The following is a 24,540-nucleotide window of genomic DNA, read 5'->3' on the forward strand; positions in this document are numbered from 1 at the left end:
TCAGGGACTCCTCCGTGGGTTGAGGAAGAGTGAAGCTCAGGAATATACAAAATGCAGTCACTTTAAGCTGCTAAAATCATCAACATTAAGAAGTTTGAGGTATGAGAAGACTATTCTCCTTCTAACTAGTCCAAGAACTTAAACTTTTTGAACTTTTCAGTCCTGTGTCAATGCCTGGATATACATCTGGACATAACCCAGACCTCCAAATAACCCTCTGATCACTGCTGGAAGGACTCACACATCCAGGGCACCTGACGTCATTAGCTAAGCCATTGGATGTGGTCACCTGGCATCCATCGTTCAGACCGCCTGACATCTGACATAACCATCTTGGACCCATCCCAGGGCTAAGAATGCAGGACTGAGTATTCTCAAGAATGCCCTTTTGATGATAAGCGCTCTTAACTCTTCTGCTTCCTTTGGAGCACTTCTGGGTTTTTGTCCAGCTATGTTTCAAGACGGCAAACTCGAAAACCTTTGAATAAATCCTTATCATCTATTTCTATCCAAAGCCTCCAGACTCTTTTTCAGTTCATTCAATAAGATAAGTATCACCCTGGCCAGTTTGGCTCAGCGGTTAGAGCTTAGGCCTGCAGTCTGGAGAGACCCGGGTTCGGTTCCCGCTGAGGGCACGTACCTCAGTTGCAGTTTGTCCCCGGCCCTGGATGGGTCGTGCAGGTGGCAGCCACTTGATGTTTCCCTTTCACATTGACATTTCTCTCTCTCCCTCCCCCTCCCACTTGTCTGAATAAAAAATAGAAAAATGTCCTCGGGTGAGGATAAAAAAAATAAAAAATAAAAAAAGATAAATGTCTTCTGTCCCAAATTTTGCTCCTTCCTTCATTAGAAATGGGGAAGGAAAGACCACATGAAATGTATCCTTGGTGCTAAGGCCTTAGAACAATATGAGGCTCAAACGTCTGGTCAGAAACTGCCTTTTTCTCCTGTACTGCTCACCTTGGGGTGGCTTTGATCTTCAGTAACTCCAGACTTATTCAACATCTGGCAAGTAGAAAAAGGCCTTAATAATTTTCATACCCTGGCTGGCCGGTGTGGCTCAGTGGTTGAGGGCCAACCCATGCACCAAGAGGTCGCCAGTTCGATTCCCAATCAGGACACATGCCCAGGCTGTGGGCCTGATCCCCAGTGAGGGGCATGCAGGAGGCAGCCGATCTATGTTCTCTCTCATCAATGTTTCTATCTCTCTCTCCCTTCCTCTCTTTCTCTAACATCAATAAATAAAAAATAAATAAATAATTTTTACACCTCTCCCACCAGAAGGATCTTATAAGCCCTTGGTACCAATCAGCCAAGCCAAATCAATATCCACATGTAGAGGAAAAAGATTTGAGTTCCTTGCTCTTTAATTAGTTAATGTGTATCAACTGAACTAACATATTGTGTCTACCAGGCACCGTGCACCATGTAAAGTATTTTACGTCTGTTTACATAGCATTTAGTGACTCACAACAACTTAGTATGCCCCACAATCGGGGTTTGCTTGGGACTGACCTGGTTTTAGCACTGAAAGTCCCATGTCCCTTGTCCTGAGAAACCCTCGGTCCCAGGCAAACTGAAGCAGTTGGTCTTCCTATAACCATCTTTCCCTGTGCAGATGAGGACACCAAGACTCCAGGGACTGCACAGCCAGGTTGGGCTTGGCTGATCTTGTTTCTCTTGGATCTCGGCTCCAGTTCTTATTACCAGCCTAGCAAAGTAAAAGTGCAGCCACGTTCTACAGCTGCTCCTATCCACTTGCTCCTAATGGCACCTCAAGAGGTTCTCAGAGCCAGAAAATGCATTCTTTCCGGGATAGGAAGCAAGGCTCCTCCCGAGTCTCACCACAGCTAGATACTTCGATTCCTCATATATGCTCTGCTTGAGTTGAAATCGATTGATTGCTAGGTATTGACTTCCTAAAATTATATTCACACTAGGGGAAGGAATTGTATGGAGAGAGAGAGAGAATAAACAAACCAACTGCTATGGCACATTATTCCCTACTATGAGGCACTTCGGCTGCTAGGAAGGATGTGATCCTCAGCCTGTGTTGCGTGGGGTGACTGACTAATGACGTCTTACGCAGGACAGCAGTGTGGTGGGACAGCCATGCACAGGCTTTGGAGACAACAGACCTGTTCTCAAATCGCAGCTTTACTGATTACAGCTGCATCACATTACATCCCCTTGAACCTTGATTTCCCAATCTGAAGATGGGGAGAGTAACATCTCCCTTTTATCAATACTATACATTTAGTTAATAAAATTGTAATGAACGGCCATTTTGTACGTACAAAGCTCCCTCACATGCATCGTCTTGCTGGATCCTGGCCATTACTCAGCAAGGTGGAGACTGAAGGAGTCTCCTGCCAGTTCTTCATCTGCACAGCCTGCTTTGCACGCAGGCCCCACTACATCTAGCCACCCCTGCCGCCCAGGCCCCCACATTCCGCATGAGCCCCGTCCTGTGTAGTGGGAGTTCCCACAGGGCTATGTGGCCGGGCCAGCTGGACCTCCTGCCTTGGCTGTCTGGATGGACTCAGAGAAGAGACAGGACACTCAGAGAGGAAAACACACACGTGATCAAGTACCCTACAGCCAGGAGAAGTGGGAGAGTCAGACAGTCATCTAGATGAAGCAGGTGCAAGGGTCCTGGGCTGTTTTGTTCTCCCTTCCGCCAGCCGTGGTCACTGACCCTGTGACGTGGTGGAGCAGGGTTTGTATCTGCATCACACATACAACGCCCCGTTTGGCTTGTGGAAGTGAAGACTGAGGGGTCATTCTACCACCTCCACCACCCCAGGGAGAATGGCAGGACCAAGCTCAGCTCCCTGGGCTACAGAAAACCACTGTGGCTGTTGACTTTGCCAGCAGGCTTTGTGGCTCCCTTAAATCAGCGCGTCTAAAACTGGGTCTGGAATGCATTCTTAGGGGTAGGTGGATTCTATGGGGATTTTTAAATTTTGTGTTTCCATTTTGATGGTAATCTTTATAAGATTTCTTTTTCTAAACAAAATATTTTTTCTTTATTGATTTTAGAGAAAAAGAAAGGGAGAGGGAGAGAGAGTTAAAAACATCAATGAGAGAGAACATCGACTGGCCACCTCCTGCATGCCCCACACTGGGGATTAGGCCCACTGCCTGCTCAAGACAGTAAAAATATGTAATAGAAACCAATTAAACATTATTTATTGGACAGATGTGGGATTGGATAAGGGTAAAATTATGTTCCTAGAAACAGTAAAGTCACATGAGAATAAAATGTCACAGCTGTGCTCTAAGAACTCCAGCCCTTTTTAAAATTTTTTTGGAGAGAGAGGAAGGGAGAGGGAGAGAGAAACATTGATTGTTGTTCCACTTATTAATGATTATTCATTAATTGATTCATGTGCGTGCTTGACCGAGGATCTAACCCACAACCTTGGTGTGTCAGGATGATGCTCTAACCAAACTGAGCTACTTGGCCAGGGCAGGAACGCCAGTCTTCTTACTCCTCTTAAGATTGACGTCTTTCTTTCCACAGGAAAGAACAAAAGACTGATTTTGAATCAGCCCAGAACTGATTTCTGCAGCAGCAGGAGAAGCCCTGGGGCTTTGTGGACCTGGGAGAAGGCTTCCCAGGGGTCTGCAGCCCCCGTGCAGGGTCTGAGACAATTCTGCACCATTCATTCAAGCTCAGGTGAGGAGGGAAAGTGAGGTAATGGAAGAAACTATTCCGTTTCCTGAGCACGGTGCCTCACGCCCAACAGTCATGCTTGTATCAGTTCCAAGCGCAATGGCCACATGGTCCAGAGGAATTTGAAAATGAGGGAAATAATTCTGAGCATTAAACCATGAAAACAACAGGGAATGGATCAGAGCAGAGAACTCAAAGTCACCCCGGAGAGAGGGGTTCAGCTGACTAAAGGTGTCTCTGAGCAGTGAGACCATCCTGGCAGCCGTAGAACGGAGGGGGCCTGGGACGCCAGCCACATCTCCAGAGACTCCCTCCAGCCCTGCCATGCCCCGCCCGCACCCACGGGTAGATGGCTCCCCAGAGTGCGCCCTTCAAGAACTCACGGGTCCTGCTGGCATGATCCACACCACTGTCCCTGTGGTGTCCCCTGCTCCCCACGCTGGTCAGTTCCTGAAGGGGCCTGTCAGGCCACAGGCCCCAGCGGGCCTTTGGCCGGCCTGAATGGTGTGCCTTCTGGCCTCTTTTCCTCTGAGGGTAACTGGGGACTGAAAGCCCAATGTGGATGGAACGGCAGTCTGTGGGCACAACACAAGAGCGAGGGGGAGCAAGAGTTACTAGACGCTGGTGTATCTCCTTGGTGTCCTCCAGTTCCAAAGAGCTCAGGCCAAAAGCAAAATGGAAGACATGGGATTCCTGGACAGAGCCACTTCCCCAAGACTTGGGTTTGATCAAAGTCTGTTTCTGAAAAACTCAGTGTTGCAGAAAAAGACACCCTTGGTGCTATAGCTCGAACTGTGTTCCCCATTCCTGTGTTCGTCCAGAGCAGCCATGACCACGTATGACTTATGACGCAGGACAGAAGTCACTGATTTAGTCCAAAATGCCAAGCCCCTCTTTGGCTGTTACAGAAAAGCTGCTCACACCTCTGTCGAGGGCCATTTTTACTAACAACCAAGGGCTACATGAACTACTTTCCAGAAAAGCAAGTTATGTAGGGTTTCTCATGGCTGGTTGTGTAGACTAGAATTTTCAAGAACTGCAGTTACCAAGAACCTTAAATTCAGTTTCCTTTCTCTAGCCTGACCATGTGGTCCCTTTAAGACAGAGTGAAGGCTGGTCTAAAGGAGACACTGTGGGTGGATCAGGAGAAGTGACCAGCTTTCTAGATTCCCCAGTGGAAGGGTTTTTATAGGGATAATTAAGGAATTCTCAGACCCCCCTAGGATTTGCTTCAAGTTCTCAAGGTGACCTTACCTTCCTGATCCTGACATCGTCTCCTGTAGGTAGCAGGGTCCAGCTTCCCTACCCCAGCCTTCTCCTCCTCCACCTTCATATCTATAAAGTAAAGAATGGACACAGCCTCAAAATGTGTATGACACAAAAAGGTAGAATTTCAAGGAGAAATGGTTAAATCCACACTCATAGTGGGAGACAATGCAGATGAAAAAAAATTAAGGCAAAAAAAAATGTATAAACAAATTAAAGAAACTCAATTATCTATCTTCAACAAATAGAGAACACACCTTTTTTTTCAATTACAAATCGAACATTTACAGGGAAAGCACATTTAATAGGTCACAGAAAAGCCTTGATAAATTTTGAGAATTTGTGTATATATTTAAATTTTTATATATATAATAATTTGTATTCTACTTCTATTATTTATACACACACACACACATACATATGCATGCACACACACATATATGTTTAGACACTAAAAATAAGTTCTAATTATGGGTTTAATAGAATATCACAATTAAAATTATTAAATATTTAGAACTCAACAATCACAACTATTACATATTGAAATTGGTGGTATGCAACATACTTGGAGAGAAGAAGGAAGGAAGAAAATAAATGTAATAGGCATTCAACTAAAAAACCTAGAAAAAGAACAAGAGAGAAAACCCAAAGAAAGTAGTATGTAAATATAAAGAATAAAAGAAAATAATAATGAAATAGAAAACAATCAAACATAGAGATGATTAATAAATCCAAAAGGCGCCCTGGCCAGTTTGGCTCAGCGGTTAGAGCATCGGCCTGCGGTCCGGAGAGTCCCGGGTTCGGTTCCCGCTAAGGGCATGTACCTTCGTTGCTGTTTGTCCTTGGCCCTGGTTGGGTCATGCGGGTGGCAGCCACTTGATGTGTCCCTTTCACGTCGATGTTTCTCTCTCTCTCTCTTTCTTCCTCTCTCTCCCTCCCACTCTATCTGAACAAAAAATGAAAAAAGTGTCCTTGGGTGAGGATAAAAAATAATAAAAAATAAATAAATAAATAAATTCAAAAGGCAATTATTCTTATTCTTATTGTTGTTGATCCTCACCTGAGGATTTTCTTCCCATGGATTTTTAGAGAGACTAGAAGAGATGGGGGGAGGGGAAGAGAAAGAGGGGGAGAGAGAAAGAGAAAATCATCGATGTGAGAGAAACATATCGATTGGTTGCTTCCCGCATGCACCCCAACCAGAACTGGGATTGAACCTGCAACTCAGGCATGTGCACTTGACCAGGAATCCAACCTGTGACCTTTGGTGAACAGGCTGAAGCTCTAACCACTGAGCCATGCCGGCCAAGCCAAAGGCAATTATTTTAAAAGATTATTAAAATAGGCAAATGCAAAACTAAAAAAGAAGAAAAGAGAATATTCATAAATAAACATTAGGAAAAATGAGGAGGAAGTGAAACTGTCATAAGAATATACCCTAAGAAGCCTGAAACACCAATCAGACCCCCACGTTCATAGCAGCATTATTCACAATAGCTAAGATCTGGAAGCAGCCCAAGATGATTAATGGATTTATTAATCTATCAGTAGACAAATGGATAAAAAACCTGTGGTATACATACACAATGGAGTACTATGCAGATGTAAGAAAAAAGATCTCTTATCCTTTGAGACAACATGGAGGGACCTGGAAAGTATTATCCTAAGCGAAACAAGCCAATCAGAGAAAGACAAATATCACATGATCTTACTTATTTCTGGAATATAATGAACTAAACAAACTGATGAACAAAATAGACCCAGAGTCATAGAAGTAGGGTACAGACTGACAATCCTCAGAAGGGGGTGAGGGAGGGAAGGGATAAGCCACAGAACTCATATGCATGTACGCATAACCAATGGACATGGACAACAAAGCTGGGGACGGGGCAGGGAGGGAGGGGGAGGAGGATGTCAATGAGGGAAAAAGGAGAAACATCCTTTTGTAACATAAATGAATGGATGAATGAATGAATGAATAAATAAATAAATAAATAAATAAAAATAAGATATACCTAAAAAATATAATAGAAAAATTATTAATTGTAAATGAATGCCATGAAAAACTATGCCAATACATTTTAATTTAGATCATGATAGCTACCTTTGCAAAGTGTCAAACCTTATTATAAATGCTCTGAGTATATGCCTTAATTGAATCATCTCAGCAACCCTATGACATAAGTAACATTATTATTTTCATCTTCCAGATGAAGGAACTGAGGCACAGAGAGCTTAATCGACTTCCCAATGGAGGAACAGGGAATCAAACCCAGACAACTGTTTCTGGAACTACAGTTCATAATCACAAAGCTAATAAATGCTTTATTAGAAAAATAATATAAATGATCAAAATTGACTCTAGAAGAATTAAAAAGCTGAATTAACCAATCATCACTAATTTAAATGATTATAGGAAAGGCTCACAAGCCACACATATTGATAATTATTAAAGCTGGAGTATAGGCATGAAAGAATAATTATATTATTTTGTTTATTTTTGTTATGATTGAAATTTTCCTGTAATTAAAAGAAAAACACCAGGAGTTTTTTAAAAAATAACATCGTATCTTCACCTTCAATTATTAGTCTCTAACATATACAAAATAGTTCTCAAACATAGAAAAAGAGGAAACTGGGGTCAGTAGATACAGCTGAAGACCAGGATTTAGGATCAGACTGAAAGCAGGAGAGTTGGTAGGGAGTCAGTTAAACCCTCAGCTCTCTCCCTCTCCTAGGCTCCACTCTCCTAGAGTGCCCCCGACCCAGGAGATGGAGGGGTTAAACCAGGAGAGCAAGAAGGAATACTTTCACTGAGTAGGGGAAGGATTTAAGTAGAGGCAGTTAGATGAGCAGCCCTCTGCCTGCTCCACACCTGGAACACTAACAGAGCATACACACTCCAGGCGGGGGACTGGAGGACTTACAGATTCTGATGTTTTGGAGACTCCAACAAAATGCTGAGGGCTTCACCTAGTTGTCCACCATGAGTCTATTAATCAACAAGACCAGCCTGTAGAACAGCTGTTTGGCAGCTCCACCCCAAAATATGATGGCCAGACCGACAGAGGGCAAAGCAAACAGGGAAAGAGACCAAGGAAACAGGAGCAGTGCAAGCAGCCAAAGAACCATTAAAAAAACCCCACATAATCAACATCTTCAACTAGACTAGAAAAGACATTATATCCGTGATAAAAACAAAAGCAAAATGCTATAAACCTGGAACTTTTAAAAAATAAGAAAAAAATACCTCCTGGAAATCAAAGATAGGTTAGAAGAAAATTTTCAATAAGAGTTGGAACGTGAAATTGAAAAAAATATGTCAGACAATAGAGCACACATACAAAGATCTTTTTAATAGGAAAAAGACAAGAAAATCAGAGGATCAATCCAAGGGATCCAACATCAAAGTAAGACAAATTCTCAAAAGATATCAGAGAAAATTATCAAGGAAATGACACGAGAATATTTCCCAGAACTGAAGTATTTGAATTTCCTGGTCGTAAAGGCCCATTGAGAGCCTAGAAAAAATGAATTTTAAAAAAATACACTCCAGCCCTGGCCGGTTTGGCTCAGCGGTTAGAGCGTCGACCTGCGGTCCAGAGAGACCCGGGTTTGGTTCCCGCTAAGGGCACGTACCTCGGTTGCAGTTTGTCCCCAGCCCTAGTTGGGTCGTGTGGGTGGCAACCACTCGATGTGTCGCTTTTACGTCAATGTTTCTCTCTCTCTCTCTCTCTCCCTCTCACTCTATCTGAACAAAATATCGAAAAATGTTCTCGGGTGAGGATAAAAACAAAACAAAAAAATTATAAAAAATAAAAAAATACACTCCAAGTCACATCATCATGAAGTATTCAAATATTACATGCAAAGAGAAGGCCTTAGAAGCTTCCAGAAGAAGAAAATAAGTCACTTACAAAGAATCTGACATAAGAACTGGCATCAAATTTCTGAAAAGCCACAGTGGAAGCTACCAGACAATACAGTCAAGCCTCCAGAAGTGAGGAAAAAGTATTTCCAACTGAGAATTCCATTCTTACCCAAACTATCAATCAAATGTGAAGGGAGAATAAGGGCATTTGCAGACATAAAATATCTCAAAATTGTACCTGCTATGCATCTTTTCTCAGGAATTGATTGAAGGAAGAACTCCGCAAGTTGAAGGGGCATCTAAGAAAGGAATATGGCATCCTAGAAATGGGGTTTCCTAAGAAAGACCAGCACAGGCAACCCCAGGAGGAGAGCTATGCAGCAACCCCAAGAGCAATGGTCGCATCTTAGAACAGGCTCTGGACAGGATGCTCCAAGAAAAACCTGGAACTGAGCAATATTTATATATTCAAAGTAAATAAAAATGGATGTTAATTTCACCAAAACATGTGCTGGAAGCAGGGCTGGTAGTCCACCAATATGCACTTGTGTGCGTATGCTTCTGCTTGTGGCAGCTGCCCATTCTTAATGGTCAGGTAATATCCATTCTGATTGGCCAATGAGAGCGCCATATTGGTTTTTATATATTTGCAACATCCCCACTGGATGTAACTATTAGGAGAGGATGAGGAGATGTCAGTGTGGATGTGGATGTGTGTGTGTGAGACACCTGTGGAGGACAGTGCTAGCTACCTGATCAGCCTGATATCCATTATCTCTTTCTGCTCTGATTCTGTTTAGGGCAGCAATGTGACCAACTTAAAACAGCCACCTCCCAGAGATGCCCTTCAGCAATCTCTGGCTGAAGAGATATAGGAGAAAGAACATGGGGAGAGATTCCCTTCCCAGAAAAAAGCCTCTGCAGAAGAAAGCCCCTTTGTTTTTTCTTCTTCTTCCTCACTAGATAGGGTTGCTGGGTGTAGCAAATAAAAACACAGTTTTCCCAGTAAAATTTGAGTCTCATATACAAAACAAGTAAGTTTTAGTATAAGCATGTCTCGTGCAATAAAGTATTCACTACTTATTTGCAATTCAAATTTAACTGGGAAAACTGTATTTTATCTGGCAAACCAGTCTTTGGAGTATAGACATGATGCTCAGAAGTGCAGCAGCCATCTTGTCACCAAGGGGATGAAGGCTACATGATAACTATGGATTCAAGGGGACGAGGAGCCTGAGTCAGTGTCTTTGCTGAGCTGCTCTAGCAAAGTGCTCTAGCAAAGTGTGGGCTATCCAGAGATAGCCCACACTTAGGCTTCTTGTTGTGGGAAATAATGAAACCATTTACTTGTTGAAACTATTAAAGTTAATTTTTCTGTTACTGAAAACCAAACCTGATCATATGACAAAAGACTCAGGAAAGTAAGGATTTACTTGGAAAATATAATTGGGTGTGTTAATAAGGAAGACAGCAAGAATGGGCACTGAGGTCATCTAACAGTGTCTGCTACACTTTCCAACATCCATTACCTTTTCTTCTCACCCACTTTGTTCAGGTAGGGACATAGGGCCCTTGATTGCCATGGACACCTTTCCCAACCCAGGGCATAAATTGTGACCTGTCTAAGCCATTCATAGTTTATGTTCTTAGCCAATACCTGATCTTAGGAGTGGTCATGTGACCCTTTCAAGGCAAAAAGATTTAAATAAAAGTCCATTGGAAAGTGCTTCTAGGAAAGCTTTTATTTTTCTAATAAAAAATGACAGACAGCAGGAATGCGTGTTATCCTTCCCCTTTTCCTGTATAGACCTTGGACATGAGACTTCTAGATGAAGCAGCCTTCTTGCAGCAATGATGATCTGTCCAAAGGCTCAGGCCAAAGACAAAGCAGAAGGCTAGAACAAACCTGGATTCCTGGTAGTATCACTGAGCTCCAGACTGCTCATATCTGAGATTCTTGTTATATATTTAAAAAAAACAAACAACTATTCCAAAATGGCAGCCGAGTGAATGGAAGCTACACAGACTGTCTCCCAGGACCAAACTGGAATTAAAACTAAACTAAGACAAATTGTCAGGAAAAAGCAACAGAAAAGCAGCTTGGAGGACCATATAACCAAGGACACTGACTCAATCCTGGTAGGATTGCAGAGGCGTAAGAGGGGGGCTGGGAGCCCACGGTCAGCAGCAGTCTTACCTGTAAGCAGTGCCCTCGGGTTAAACTCCCAAGCGACTCCACAGCGCAGAGCCAGGACAGAGGCTAAAATAGCCACAGCCACTCACCTTAGGCTCCAGCAAAGGGAGGGCAGACTGGACTGGAACTGTGTGAGAACACTCATGATTTGGAGGGCACTCAGAGCTTTTGCTGAGACCTCTACCAAGGATGAGATAAATGTGGAGCAGTTAGGCAAGTTAACAGAGCTAGAATTTAGAACCATGATCTTGAGGAAGCTCAACAGCATGAGTAAGGACATAGATATGCTGAAAATCAACCAATTGGAAATTAAAAACCACCAAGAAGGAATCAAGAATGACATATCAGAAATAAAGAACACATTGGAAGGTCTAAACAGCAGAGTAGAGGAAGCTGAGGACCAGATTAGTGAATTAGAAGAAAAAAATCAACCAATCAGAAAACCAAAAGGAAAAAACGATTAAAAAACAAGAAGACAGCTTAAGAGAACTGTGGGACAACTGGAAACGTAATAATATTCGCATCATAGGCGTCCCCGAAGAAGAAGAAGAAAATGAGCAAGGGTTAGAGAATATATTCAAAGAAATAGTGACAGAAAACTTCCTCAATTTGGTGAAGGAAGAAGGCATTTAAGTTCAAGAAGCACAGAGAGCCCCAAGTAAGAAGAACTCAAACAGGCCCACACCAAGACACATAGTAATAAAAATGCCAAAAATTAAAAACAAAGAGAGAATCCTAAAAGCAGCAAGAAATAAGCAACAGGTTACCTACAAAGGAACCCCCATAAGGCTATCAGCTGACTTCTCAAATGGAACACTACAGGCCAGAAGGAAATGATATGAAGTAATCAAGGTCATGAAAAACAAGGATCTGAATCCAAGACTACTCTACCCAGCAAGGCTGTCATTCAAAATAGAAGGTCAAATAAAGAGCTTCCCAGACAAAAAAAGGCTAAGGGAATATATTAGCACCAAACCAGCACTGCAAGAAATGTTAAAAGGACTGCTGTAATTGGTAGAAGAAATAGGAAGAAAAATATAATCAAACTAAACAAAAATGGCAATAAATAACTACATATCAATAATCACCTTAAATGTAAATAGACTGAATGTTCTGATAAAAAGACACAGAGTAGCTGACTCATCTGTATGTTGTTTATAAGAGGCCCACCTCACAACAAAAGACTCACATAGGTTGAAAGTGAAGGGATGGAAAAAAAATCTTCCAAGCAAACGAAAAAGCTGGGGTAGCAATATTCATATCTAATAAAATAGATTTCAAAACAAAGGCCATAACTAGAGACAAAGAAGGCCACTACATAATATTGAAAGGATCTATCCAACAGGAAGATATAACCTTGATAAACATATATGCACCCAATATAGGAGCACCAAAATATATTAAAAATCTTCTGGAGGACTTCAAAGGAGAAATCGACAGCAATACAATCATAGCAGGGGACTTCAACACCCTGTTGACACTACTGGATAGATCCTGTAGACAAAACATTAGCAAGGAAACAGAGACTCTAAATGAAGCACTAGACCAAATGGATGTAATAGATATCTACAGAGAATTACACCCCAAAAGTACAGAATTCACATTCTTCTCAAGGGCACATGGAACATTCTCAAAGATAGACCACATGATAGGACACAAACTAAATCTCTACAAGTTCAAGAAGATTAAAATCATATCAAGCATCTTTTCAGATCACAGTGGCATGAAACTAGAAATCAATTGCAACAAGAATATACAAAGACATCTGAAAACATGGAGGCTAAATAGCATGTTATTGAACAATGAATGGGTTACCATGGAGATCAAGGAAGAAATTAAAAACTTCCTGGAAACCAATGAAAATGAACACACAACAACACAAAATCTATGGGATGCAGCGAAAGCAGTTCTGAGAAGAAAGTTCATAGCACTACAGGCCTACCTCAAGAAACAAGAAAAATTTCTAATTGACTGTCTAACCTCACAACTTAAAGAACTAGAAAGCAAACAAAAAGAAAACCCCAGAGCAAGTAGAAGGAAGAAAATAGTAAAGATCAGAGCAAAAATAAATGACATAGAGACCAAAAAAAAAATAATTCAAAGGATCAATGAAACAAAGAGCTGGTTTTTCAAAAAGATAAACAAGATTGATGGACCTTTAGCTAGACTGACCAAGAAACAAAGAGAGAGAACCCAAATACACAAAATCAGAAATGAAAGAGGAGAAGTAACAACTGACACCACAGAAATACAAAAGATCGTTAACAACTACTATGAACAATTATATGGCAACAAATTCGACAATCTAAGCAAAATGGACAAATTTCTAGAAACACACAGTCTCCCAAAACTGGACCAGGAAGAGATAGAAAACTTGAACAGACCAATAACAACTAAAGAAATTGAAGAGGTAGTCAAGACTCTTGTAGCAAACAAAAGCCCAGGCCCAGATGGCTTCACTGGGGAGTTTTACGGAACATTCAAAGAAGAACTAACACCCATTCTCCTCAAATTATTTCCAAAAAAACTCAAGAAAAAGGAAGACTTGCAAAGTCGTTTTATGAGGCCAGCATAATTCTAATTCCAAAACCAGAAAAAGACACTACAAAGAAAGAAAACTACAGGCCAATATCCCTGATGAACATAGATACCAAAATCCTGAACAAAATACTAGCAAATCAGATCCAGCAATACATCAAAAAAAATTATTCACCATGACCAAGTGGGATTCATCCCAGGGATGCAAGGCTGGTACAATATTCGCAAATCAATAAATGTGATACACCACATAAACAAAATGAAGAATAAAAACCACATGATCATATCAATAGATGCTGAAAAAGCATTAAACAAAATCCAGCATCCATTTCTGATAAAAACGCTCAGCAATGTGGGAATAGAGGGATCATATCTCAACATAATAAAGGCCATATATGAAAGACCTACAGCCAACGTCATACTCAATGGGCAGAAACTAAAAGCATTTCCCTTAAAAACAGGAACAAGACAGGGATGCCCACTTTTGCCACTCTCATTTAACACAGTACTGGAAGTCTTAGCCACAGCAATGAGACAGGAAGAAAAAATAAAAGGGATCCAAGTTGGAAAGGAGGAAGTGAAACTGTCATTATTTGCAGATGACATGATATTATACATAGAAAACCCTAAAGACTCCATCAAAAATCTACTAGACTTAATAAATGAATTTGGCAAAGTAGCAGGATACAAAATTAATGTCAAGAAATTGATGGCATTCTTATACACCAATGATGAACTCACAGAAAGAGAAATTGAAAAAACAATCCCATTTACCATTACAGCAAAAAAATTAAGATACCTAGGAATAAACTTAACCAAAGAAGTAAAGGACCTATTTGCAAAAAACTACAGGACATTGAAAAAAGAAATAGAGGAAGATATAAAAAAGTGGAAGCACATACCTTGTTCATGGATTGGAAGAATTAACATCATTGAAATGTCCATATTACCCAAAGCAATCTATAGATTCAATGCAATCTCCATCAAAATACCAACGACATATTTCACAAAACTAGAACAAATACTTCAAAAGTTTATATGGAACCAAAAAAGACCCTGCATAGCCACAGCAATCTTGAAAAAGAAGGACAAAGTAAGTAGGATCACAATACCAGACATCAGGTTATACTACAAAGTGACTGTAATCAAAACAGCCTGGTACTGGCACAAGAACAGGCATACAGACCAGTGAAACAGAATAGAGAACCCAGAAATGGACTCAAGGCAATATGCTCAATTAATATTTGACAAAGATGGCAAGAGCATACAGTGGAGTAAAGACAGCCTCTTTAATAAATTGTGTTGGGAAAATTGGACAGCTACATGCAAAAAAAATAAAACTAGACCATCAACTTACACCATACACAAGAATAAACTCAAAATCGATAAAAGACTTAAATGTGACCGTGAATCTATAAAAATTCTAGAAGAAAATGTAGGCAACAAAATTTCGAACATATACGCAGCAGAATTTTCACTGATATATCACCTAAGGCAACAGAAACAAAGGAGAAAACGAACACATGGGACTACATCAAACTAAAAAGCTTCTGCACAGCAAAAGATACAATCATCAAAATGGAAAGGCAACCACTGTATGGGAAAGCATAATTGCTAATGATATATCAGATAAGAGGTTAATTTCCAAAATATATAGAGTACTCATACAACTCAACAAAATGAAGACAAAGAACCCAATTAAAAAATGGGCAGAGGAGCTGAATAGACACCTCTCCAAACAGGACATACAAATGGCCAAGAGACATATGAAGAAATGCTCAACATCACTAATCATCAGAGAGATGCAAATTAAAACAACAAGGAGGTATCATCTCACACCTGTCAGAATGGCTGCCATCAACAAATCATCAAACAACAAGTGTTGGCGAGGGTGTGGAGAAAGGGGACTCTAGTACACTGCTGGTAGGAATGCAGACTGGTGCAGCCACTATGGAAAACACTATGGTGTTACCTCAAAAAATTAAATTTGAATTGCTATTTGATCCAGTGATCCCACTTCTAGGAATATATCCTAAGAAGCCTGAAACACCAATCAGAAAGAATATATGTACCCCCATGTTCATAGCAGCACTATTTACAATAGCTAAGATCTGGAAACAGCCCAAATGTCCATCAGTAGACGAATGGATAAAAAAGCGGTGGTACATATACACAATGGAGTACTATGCAGCTGTAAGAAAGAAAGATCTCTTATCCTTTGAGACGACATGGAGGGACCTGGAAAGTATTAGCCTAAGCAAAACAAGCCAAGCAGAGAAAGACAAGTATCACATGATCTCACTCATTTGTGGAATATAATGAACATAACAGTCTGAGGAATAGGATAGACCCAGAGACGTGGAAGTAGGGTACAGACCGACAACCCTCAGAAGAGGGGGTAATGGGGGGAGGGAAAAGATAAACCACAGAACTTATATGCATGTACGCATAACCCATGAACATGGACAACAAAGCCGGTATGGGGAGTGGGGAATGGTGAGGAGGGTGTCAATGGGGAAAAAAGGAGAAATATCTGTAACAAAAGTAAATTAATAAAAAATTATTTTTTAAAAAAACCTACCTTATATACTATTTAAACTGCTAGCCAAGTTTTGTTACTTTTACGTGAAAGCCTTCCTAACTAATACGTAATGCAATTCTATTAGGAGTTCAAATGAATGAACTGGATCTCCATGTATCAAATGCATAATCCTCAAAAACATAATGAGCAAAAGAGCAGGTTATAGAAAAATACAAATAAAATAATATTATTTATATTAAACTTTAAGACACACAAAATTTTAAAGCACACAATATTGTTTATAGCTACATTTATAAGTAATAAAAGCATAAAATCATGCAGGGGATTGTGAGCCGTAACTTCAGGCCACCTCTGGGGAGAAGTAAGCTTTAATGGTGATGTTTTAGCTATATCTTCGATGTTTTAGATAAAAATAAATATGAAGCAAATAGGATAAATGGTAACATCTGTTATTCTGGACAGTGATATATGAATGTTTGTCATTCAACAAGTTTGAAATATTTTATTATTAAAATTTTTAATTTTGTTAAGAACTAAGAGACCTCCCTGTTATGACATACTATTCTCAGACAATATGGGTCAACTGAATACTCTGCACAAAGAATTATCGGGGGTGATCCTCACACTTAGATACATCACTGAAATTTTAGAATACTAAATATGAAGAAAAGGAAAATTCTAAAGCCTTCTAGAGTGAGAGAAACAGGAATAAGTCACCTATACAGGAATAAAAATCAGACTACTAGAAGACACATCAGCAACTTAAATAACAGAAGGGAATGGAGAAGGCTTCCAAAATTCTGAGGGAGAGGGATTTCCAACTTAGCATTTTCTACCCAGTCAAAGTACCCGTCAAGAGTGAAAGTGGGATATAAGAGTGATCTGGCTGTGACATCTGTCACCTCATTGATCACCAGGGTTGATTCAGCTGCTCTTGCTGACTAGGCAGATGTCCTCTTCCTCCCTCACCACTCCATGTGCATCCCTCCTGAAGCTCTGTGCTCAGGTGAAGAAGACAAACTTCCCCAGTAGAGGAAGACTAGCTTCCAGTCTGTTTTTCTTTCTTTCTGTTTTCTTTTTATTCTCTCCTGAGGACATTTTTCCTTTTTTTTTTTTGTTCAGATAGAGTGGGAGGGAAAGAGAGGAAGAGAGAGAGAGAGAAACATCGATGTGAAAGGGACACATTGAGTGGCTGCCACCCGCACGACCCAATCAGGGCAGGGGACAAACTGCAACTGAGGTATATGTCCTTAGCAGGAACCGAACCCGGGTCTCTCGAGACTGCAGGCCTACGCTCTAACCACTGAGCCAAACTGGCCAGTGCCCAGTCTGTTTTTCCTTAAAAAAAAAAAAAGAAAAGAAAAAGTGAGGGTAGTCCCTTTTTGGACTTGCAAAAAATCATTTACATCTTTCTCCTAACCTATAAAGTCAGTTAAATATGCTACCACCATGAACCAAGAAGTGGAAGACAGTAGGACCCAGGAGAGAGTAGTCCAACCAGAAAAATAATGAAGGGAGGTTTTTGAGGACAGCTGTGCTGTAGCCCTAGAGAGTAGTCAGTGCTCAAAAGAGCTAAAGGTGAGATTTCAGGAGGAGCCACCCCCCAAAAAAACGAAATGCAAGAGATTTGACACACTCCTTGAGAATTTGGAACAACTTAAGGGAGTGACAAAGACAAAAAATGCAAAGAAAAAAGAAGGTGATCACACCAGGGAAAAATCAAAACTACAAGAAATAAAACGTGATTGTGGTATGTAACCATGAGTATAAACACTGCTTATTTTTAAATTAATTAATTTATTTCTGTTACAGATGTTTCTCCTTTTCCCCCCACTGATTCCCCCCTCCCCTCTTCCCACCCTGTACCCAGCTTTGTTGTCCATGTCCATTGTTCATGCACACATGCATAGATAGATAGATAGATAGATGATATATATATAGATATAGATATAGATATAGATATAGATATAGATATAGATATAGATATAGATATAGATATAGATATATTTAAAAGAATTCCACCTGGTTGTCTTTGGGAAGTGAACTGTGGGGTATGTGGAAAGCTGGGGTAGAGTTCTGCTGCTTTTTATTATACGACCTTACGTGTGTTAACTGATTTTTACATTATGGTTACATATCATTTTCATTTTAAACATTTATTTATTTTTTGCATTTATCTTCAGATAGAACGGGAGGGAGAGAGGAAGGAAAAGAGAGAGAGAAACATTGATGTGAGAGAGACACATCAAGTGGTTGCCACCCACACAACCCCAACCGGGTCCAGGGACAAAATGCAACAGAGGTACATGCCCTTAGTGGGAACTGAACCCTGGTCTCTCTGGACCACGGGCCAATACTCTAATTGCTGAGCCAAACCGACCAGGGCTCATTTTAAACGTTTTAAGGCAAATAATCCAATATAACATATGTGGTCTCACTGTATGTGATAATTGTATCTCCAGAAAATCCATACTTAAAACTATTTGTTAAAAGTGAATCATAATTGCCCTGGCCAGTGTGGCTCAGTTGGTTGAGCATCATCCCAAGCACCAAAAGGTCGCCAGTTCTATTCCTGGTCAGGGTACATGCCTGGGTTGCAGGCTCAATCCTCAGTAGGGGACATGAAGGAGGCAGTTGATTGATGTTTCTCTTTCACATTGATGTTTCTGAATCTCTCTCTCTCTCTCTCTCTCTCTCAAATCAATAAAAATATATTTGTAAAAAGTGAATCATGCCCTGGCCGGTTTGGCTCAGCGGTTAGAGCATCGGCCTGCGGTCCGGAGAGACCCGGGTTCGGTTCCCGCTAAGGGCATGTACCTCGGTTGCAGTTTGTCCCCGGCCCTGGTTGGTTGTGCGGGTGGCGACCACTCGATGTGTCCCTTTCACATCGATGTTTCTCTCTCTCTCTCTGTTCCTCTCTCTCCCTCCCACTCTATCTGAACAAAGAATGGAAAAATGTCCTCGGGTGAGGATGATAAAAAAAAAAAAAAAAGTGAATCATGTTTAAAGAGATAAACCAAATAACTTGTATGCATATAATCATAACCAATGGACACAGACCATAGTCTGGGGAAGGCAGGAGGGGAGCAGGAGCAGGGAGGAGGGGTCAATGGGGGAAAAGGGGGGGGCATCTGTAATATATTCAACAATAAAGATAAGTTTTTAAAAAAGTGAATCATGTTTAAAATACTCAGAATTAGAAAACAAAGAACCTTTATGACAGTGATTCTCAAACTTGAGCAAACATCAGTCACCCGGAGGGCTGGTTAAAATCTAGCTTGCTGAGCCCCTGCCCCTCCCTTCCCCCGCCCCACCAGCGTGTCTGATTCAGTAGATCTGAGGTGCAGCCTGAATGTTTACATGCCCACAAGTTTCCAACTGATGCTGTTGTTGCCAATCCAGGGACCATACTTTGAGAACCACTGGTTTAAGGAAATAGCCTCTAATTTATATTTTCTATTAAGTTGAATCTCCATACACTGAATTTGCTTCACATACATAACAAGTTCATGTCTTTTCATTCAAACTGGGCCCTGTGAACAGGTTAAGCTTAGTGAGAACACACTGGTAGCATCAAAAAGATTGATGGCTTTTTAAAGAGTTCATATCTTTCTCCTCCCTGGCATGGCATGAGGAGTAAAGAGAAGCTGAGTAACAGATCCTCTTTTTTACAGAGAACTACCTCCTAATGGTTTAGGTAGGGCTGACCCCGTCTCTCCCACACCTCAGGATAGGTCAAGTGACTCAGCCTGGCCAAACATTTCTCATTCCCTGGCCACAGACACTGGGGTGATCCCTGCCCAAAGCTGGGCCAATCATAATTCTTCCCAGGACATTTCTGCTTGATCCGTCCCAAAACACCACCTCCCCTCTGCTCTGGTGTTGTGAGGCTAATAAACTTGGGGGCCACTACCTTGCCTGCCATGTAGAGGGAAGCACCCAGGGAACAGTATTGATAACATTGTAACTCCCTGAATCAGTTCATTCTAATTGGCCTTCTCAGTTGTGTTGAGCTGATAAATTCCTTTTATTTTTTTTCTCACGTTTGAGTTGGGTTTCTGACACTTGCAGTCAACAGTTCCTGACAAATACAAATAAAATAGATTTCTGGGGTGTTTTGAAAATGTGTTCTTTTGCCCTGGCCGGTTTGGCTCAGCGGTTAGAGCGTTGGCCTGTGGTCCAGAGAGACCCGGGTTCGGTTCCCGCTAAGGGCACGTGCCTCAGTTGCAGTTTGTCCCCGGCCCTGGTTGGGTCGTGTGGGTGGCAACCACTCGATGTGTCCCTTTCACATCAATGTTTCTCTCTCTCTTTCTTTCTCTCTCTCTTTCTCCCCCCCCCCACTCTATCTGAACAAAATATAGAAAAATGTCCTCGGGTGAGGATAAAAAAAATAATGTGTTCTTTCACGTTTGAAACACCACAGATTCTCAGATTGGAAACCAAGCAAAAGTGAATGCAAAGTGGCAAGATACATGCAAATGGAGATGAAAACTCTAAAGAACTACAGAAGCATGGAGACAAAATGCAGCTTACATTCAGGTGGAGGTACCTGTCCAAGTCCTGCACTAGTTGAGACCATTTCCTCCCCACCTCCTCACAACTTGAGATAATCTCCCTTCCAGGTGTAGGAGTAGCAGAAGGACTGGGGCTGCCCCAGATCATCTTCAAAGGAAGCTGTCCATTTGAAGCCAGGTGTTGGCCGTATGGAAAAATGTTAAATTAACGATTGCTCTCATCGACCGCTGCAGGGCCCATAATAAAATGTCCCAATCACGCTCAGCTCAGTGGTTGAGCATTGACCCATGCACCAAGAGGTCGCCAGTTCAATTCCTGGTCAGAGCACATGCCTAGGCTGTGGGCCTGATCCCCAGTGAGGGACGTGCAGGAGGCGGCCAAATGATTTTCTCTCTCACCAATGTTTCTATCTCTCTCTCCCTCTCCCTCCTTCTCTCGCTAAAATTAATAAAGAAAAAAATTTTTTTAATTTCCCAATCATAACCAAACCCATGAAATAAAATTTCTATCTCTAATATTTCATAATGTAAATTAATTGAATGTCAGATATTTTACTTTCATGATCTCATTTAATCCTGACCAAATTTCATGAAATGCATAATTTTGACCCTATTTTTCAGAGAATTAAGTAATTTTTTTCTGTCACAGAATCAGGCATAGTGGAGCCAAGATTCCAATTGGAATCTCTGATTCTTGGACCCAGTGAAAGGAGGGAGGAAGAAGAGGAAAGAAATAAAGACATTGGGGTGGTCTAGAAGAAGCCTCTCACTTCTGGGTTCCAGGCCCTTCCTGAGGTCTAGCTGAATTCCTGTCACTCCCAATGGCCTTATAATACACACACCATCACCACCACCACCACCACCACCACCACCACCACCACCACCCTTTCCTCCTCAGCTAGCTTCAGTTGATCTTAGTTATTTGTATCTAAAAGAGTATTAACCAGGACACCATCCACTATAATATGTTGCCAAAAGAATTGTGTTAGCAACACACCAGCCTCCTCCATGTAGCAAATGAAAGAACTCATAACAGTAGTTCTTTCACCAGCCCCTGCAATGCCCAACTAACCACCAGCTATTTTTCATCCATCTTTAGATCATAGATGAGCTTGGTGGGAAACATGGCTTTTTGGTGAGAGATCAGACCAAATTATCTTCTTTTCTGAGTCACTTGAGGGTCCTAGTCCTATACCACTTCACTGCCCCTGCCACCAGCCTGGAATCATATTTGGGATCCCTGGGAATCCAAACCCTGATGATAAAATCAGTGCCCTAAGCCTGTAAGGGTAAGGACCAGAGTGTCGCAATCATGAACAGACACTCAGGACCCCTGTCCAAGCAGCTTTCATGTCCACTGCAGTGAGGAGGTGGTGACCTGGGCAACCTATGGGTGGACAGCACATTTGGACCATCAAAACCCTGGTGATTGAATACCTGTCATTTAACAACCCACCCCCATCCACAAGGCTACATCAATTTAGTCCAAAAAATCTACTTTGTTCCAGATATTTGCAGTAGACACAGGAAACAGAACAAATAGTTTCATTACTAGGGAAGAAAGGCAAATATGTCCTTATTGTGATAATAAGTCCTTGAGATTAGACATCATGTCTCTGGAAGAAAATTAACTGGGAAAAAAAAAAATGTTATGCCACACATTCATCAGCCTCTTGAGAGCTTACCTCCCACCCTGTCTTTTAAGCCATTTTACCTTATTATACCTAAGGACATGGGACCAGTCCAATGAGGCATCCAGTGAGCCTCTCTGAGAGCCGGAAGTAGTCATTAAAGGGCTCATCTGGGATTATTTTGTGAACTGAATCAATAAGAATGACACAGGGTCATGCTGGGCTTTCAGAAGCTAAACTAGAAGCTAGAGAAAGGCCATCCTCCCAACAGATGGCTTTCCCATCGTCCCTGCACCCGCCAGCCCCAGGCATGCCCAGGAGAGGAAAGACAAAACAAGCAAATATCCCTAAGTAAACCACCAGTAACAAAACCAGGTACTGTATCCAAAACCTAACAACAGAAATGTGTAATGAAAGGAGGCCATGATTCAGTTTCCCTAGAGGTTACATTAACAGATGTAATTTGTTTTCCCATAGTTTTCTTGGAAAGAGGCAAATCTCAGGGGGGGTTTCTTAATTTATAATGTCTCAGCCAGTCTCATAAATTTGGCAGAGACAGTAGAAACGTACATGCCTAGAAGGAAAAGATTCTCAGTCCCATCAGAGGAGAACCAAAAATACGAACTCACCAGGGTGTCGGAGAGAAGGAGTCTCCTGTCACTTCTGTTCATGTGGTGTGACGTTTTGTGACCCAAACCAGTGAACTCGAGGCACTGAGGTGACTAATACAGTCTAATCTTTTTTAAGAAAAGGCAACTGTCCAATGGTCATTTGGAAGATTTATCCAGCTTTCATGGTGTTTTCCTTCTCAGTGTGCGAAGCTCTTACTGTGAAGCACATTTCCCCTTATCTGCATAGCACGGTCCACTCGCCCTGAAACTTCAAGATGCAAACTTACCTCCACAGTCTTAGCACCAGAAACCACGATCCAAATCCCAGGAAGCCCAGACTCGCTCGCTCTGTTGCTGTTGGATGGCAAGAAGGACACTCTGTGATTTCTGAGCTGAACAGTATTTGGGGCATAGGAGATTGACTTGTGGGGCTTGCTGGTGGCCAGCCATGTGACTAGGGTGGGGGAAGGGACATTTCCTGCAGGGTGAGCCTGTTGGCTAACAGACCAGGGTAGTGCAGGGTCTTAACAGAGCTGGCCGCAATCACAGGCAGAGGTCTTTGCTCTAAATTTCTTCTTGGATCTTAACTTGGTGATCTTTTTACAGCAGTGTTAGGTTTCAGCCTGGATTTTGAAGTGTTGGTTTATCTCCCTGCATAGCTTCTACCCCAGGTACTTTTTGGATTCAGTCTCAGAAAGATGTTAGGAATGGAGGCCTAAGAGCCCTTAGAGATGATCCAGCCCCACCCCAGGGTCACCATTTTACAGACAGGTGGTGGCCCATCCATGAGCCTGCATAGTCCTGAGTCTGGTATTACATAGTGAAGTGACCCCGGATGGCTGGCATCCAAAATTACAACTTCTTTGAATATCTTTAACCTATAAGTCATTAAGTTTGAAGACTGCAGAGATGCCAATAGTAGACCCTATCACATCGCAGGTACCTAAATCTGCACCTATGGGATTAGAAGTTGTGGCAGTTTGTACTTGTGGTCAATGAGTTTGTATAAGCATGTGTACTTATGCTTATTATCTTTATCACAATCTTCACTAAATACTCCAAGATGATCTTTTTGGAGAGATGAGAGGACATCAAGAGCTGGAGAGGATGCCCTGCCAGTTTGGCTCGGTGGATTGAGCCTTGTCCCATGGACTGAGAGGTCCTATTCCATTCCCCATTGGGACACATGCCCAGGTATCAGGCTCAATCCCAGGTAAGGGGCATGCAGGAGGCAGCTGATTGATGTTTCTCTCACATTGATGTTTCTATCTCTCTCTCTAAAAAAATCAAAAACATTTTTAAAAAGAGACCTTGAGAGGTCCTGGATCTCAAAGACCTTGAAGACTTCTCAAGCCCAGAGCCATGTGAGTAATCTTCTAGCTCATTTCTGCCTCTCTACCCAGGTGCTCTGTGCTGGCTACCTGCTCACAAAAGGGGAAGTGGTAGTATGGTGGAAATGGCAGAGGTGGAAGTGGTAGGTAGAATTATAAGTGTGGAAATATGGTAATTGAGCATAAATGGAGGTGGTGAGATATAGACGGAGGTGATGAGGTGTAGATGGAGGTGATGAGGTATAGATGGGGTGGTGAGGTGTAGATGGAGGTAATGAGATATAGACGGAGGTGGTGAGGTGTAGATGGAGGTAATGAGGTATAGATGGGGGTGGTGAGGTGTAGATGGAGGTAATGAGATAT

At 41.7% G+C, this 24,540-nt stretch overlaps 1 protein-coding gene across 4 annotated transcripts in view; it reads right to left on the bottom strand.

The window, feature by feature from the left end:
* SLC4A5 (solute carrier family 4 member 5) overlaps nt 1-23,185 on the bottom strand; it is a 101,761-nt gene extending 78,576 nt beyond the window's left edge. For 3 of the 4 annotated variants that reach the window (XM_036262626.1, XM_036262622.1, XM_036262625.1), the window contains exons 1-3: nt 22,865-22,922; nt 4,934-5,014; nt 4,063-4,254 (exon numbers count right to left, since the gene is read on the bottom strand). In XM_036262626.1, coding sequence (XP_036118519.1) covers nt 4,063-4,254; nt 4,934-5,012 — 271 coding nt within the window. In that variant the 5' untranslated portion in view covers nt 5,013-5,014; nt 22,865-22,922. Of the gene's footprint in view, nt 1-4,062; nt 4,255-4,933; nt 5,015-22,864; nt 22,923-23,133 lie in introns of those variants that run through there. The other variant, XM_036262624.1, reaches the window with a different exon arrangement.
* Between the last annotated feature and the right edge of the window lie 1,355 nt (nt 23,186-24,540).

This window comes from Molossus molossus, unplaced genomic scaffold (assembly GCF_014108415.1).
Source record: "Molossus molossus isolate mMolMol1 unplaced genomic scaffold, mMolMol1.p scaffold_m16_p_15, whole genome shotgun sequence".
Taxonomy (NCBI): domain Eukaryota; kingdom Metazoa; phylum Chordata; class Mammalia; order Chiroptera; family Molossidae; genus Molossus; species Molossus molossus.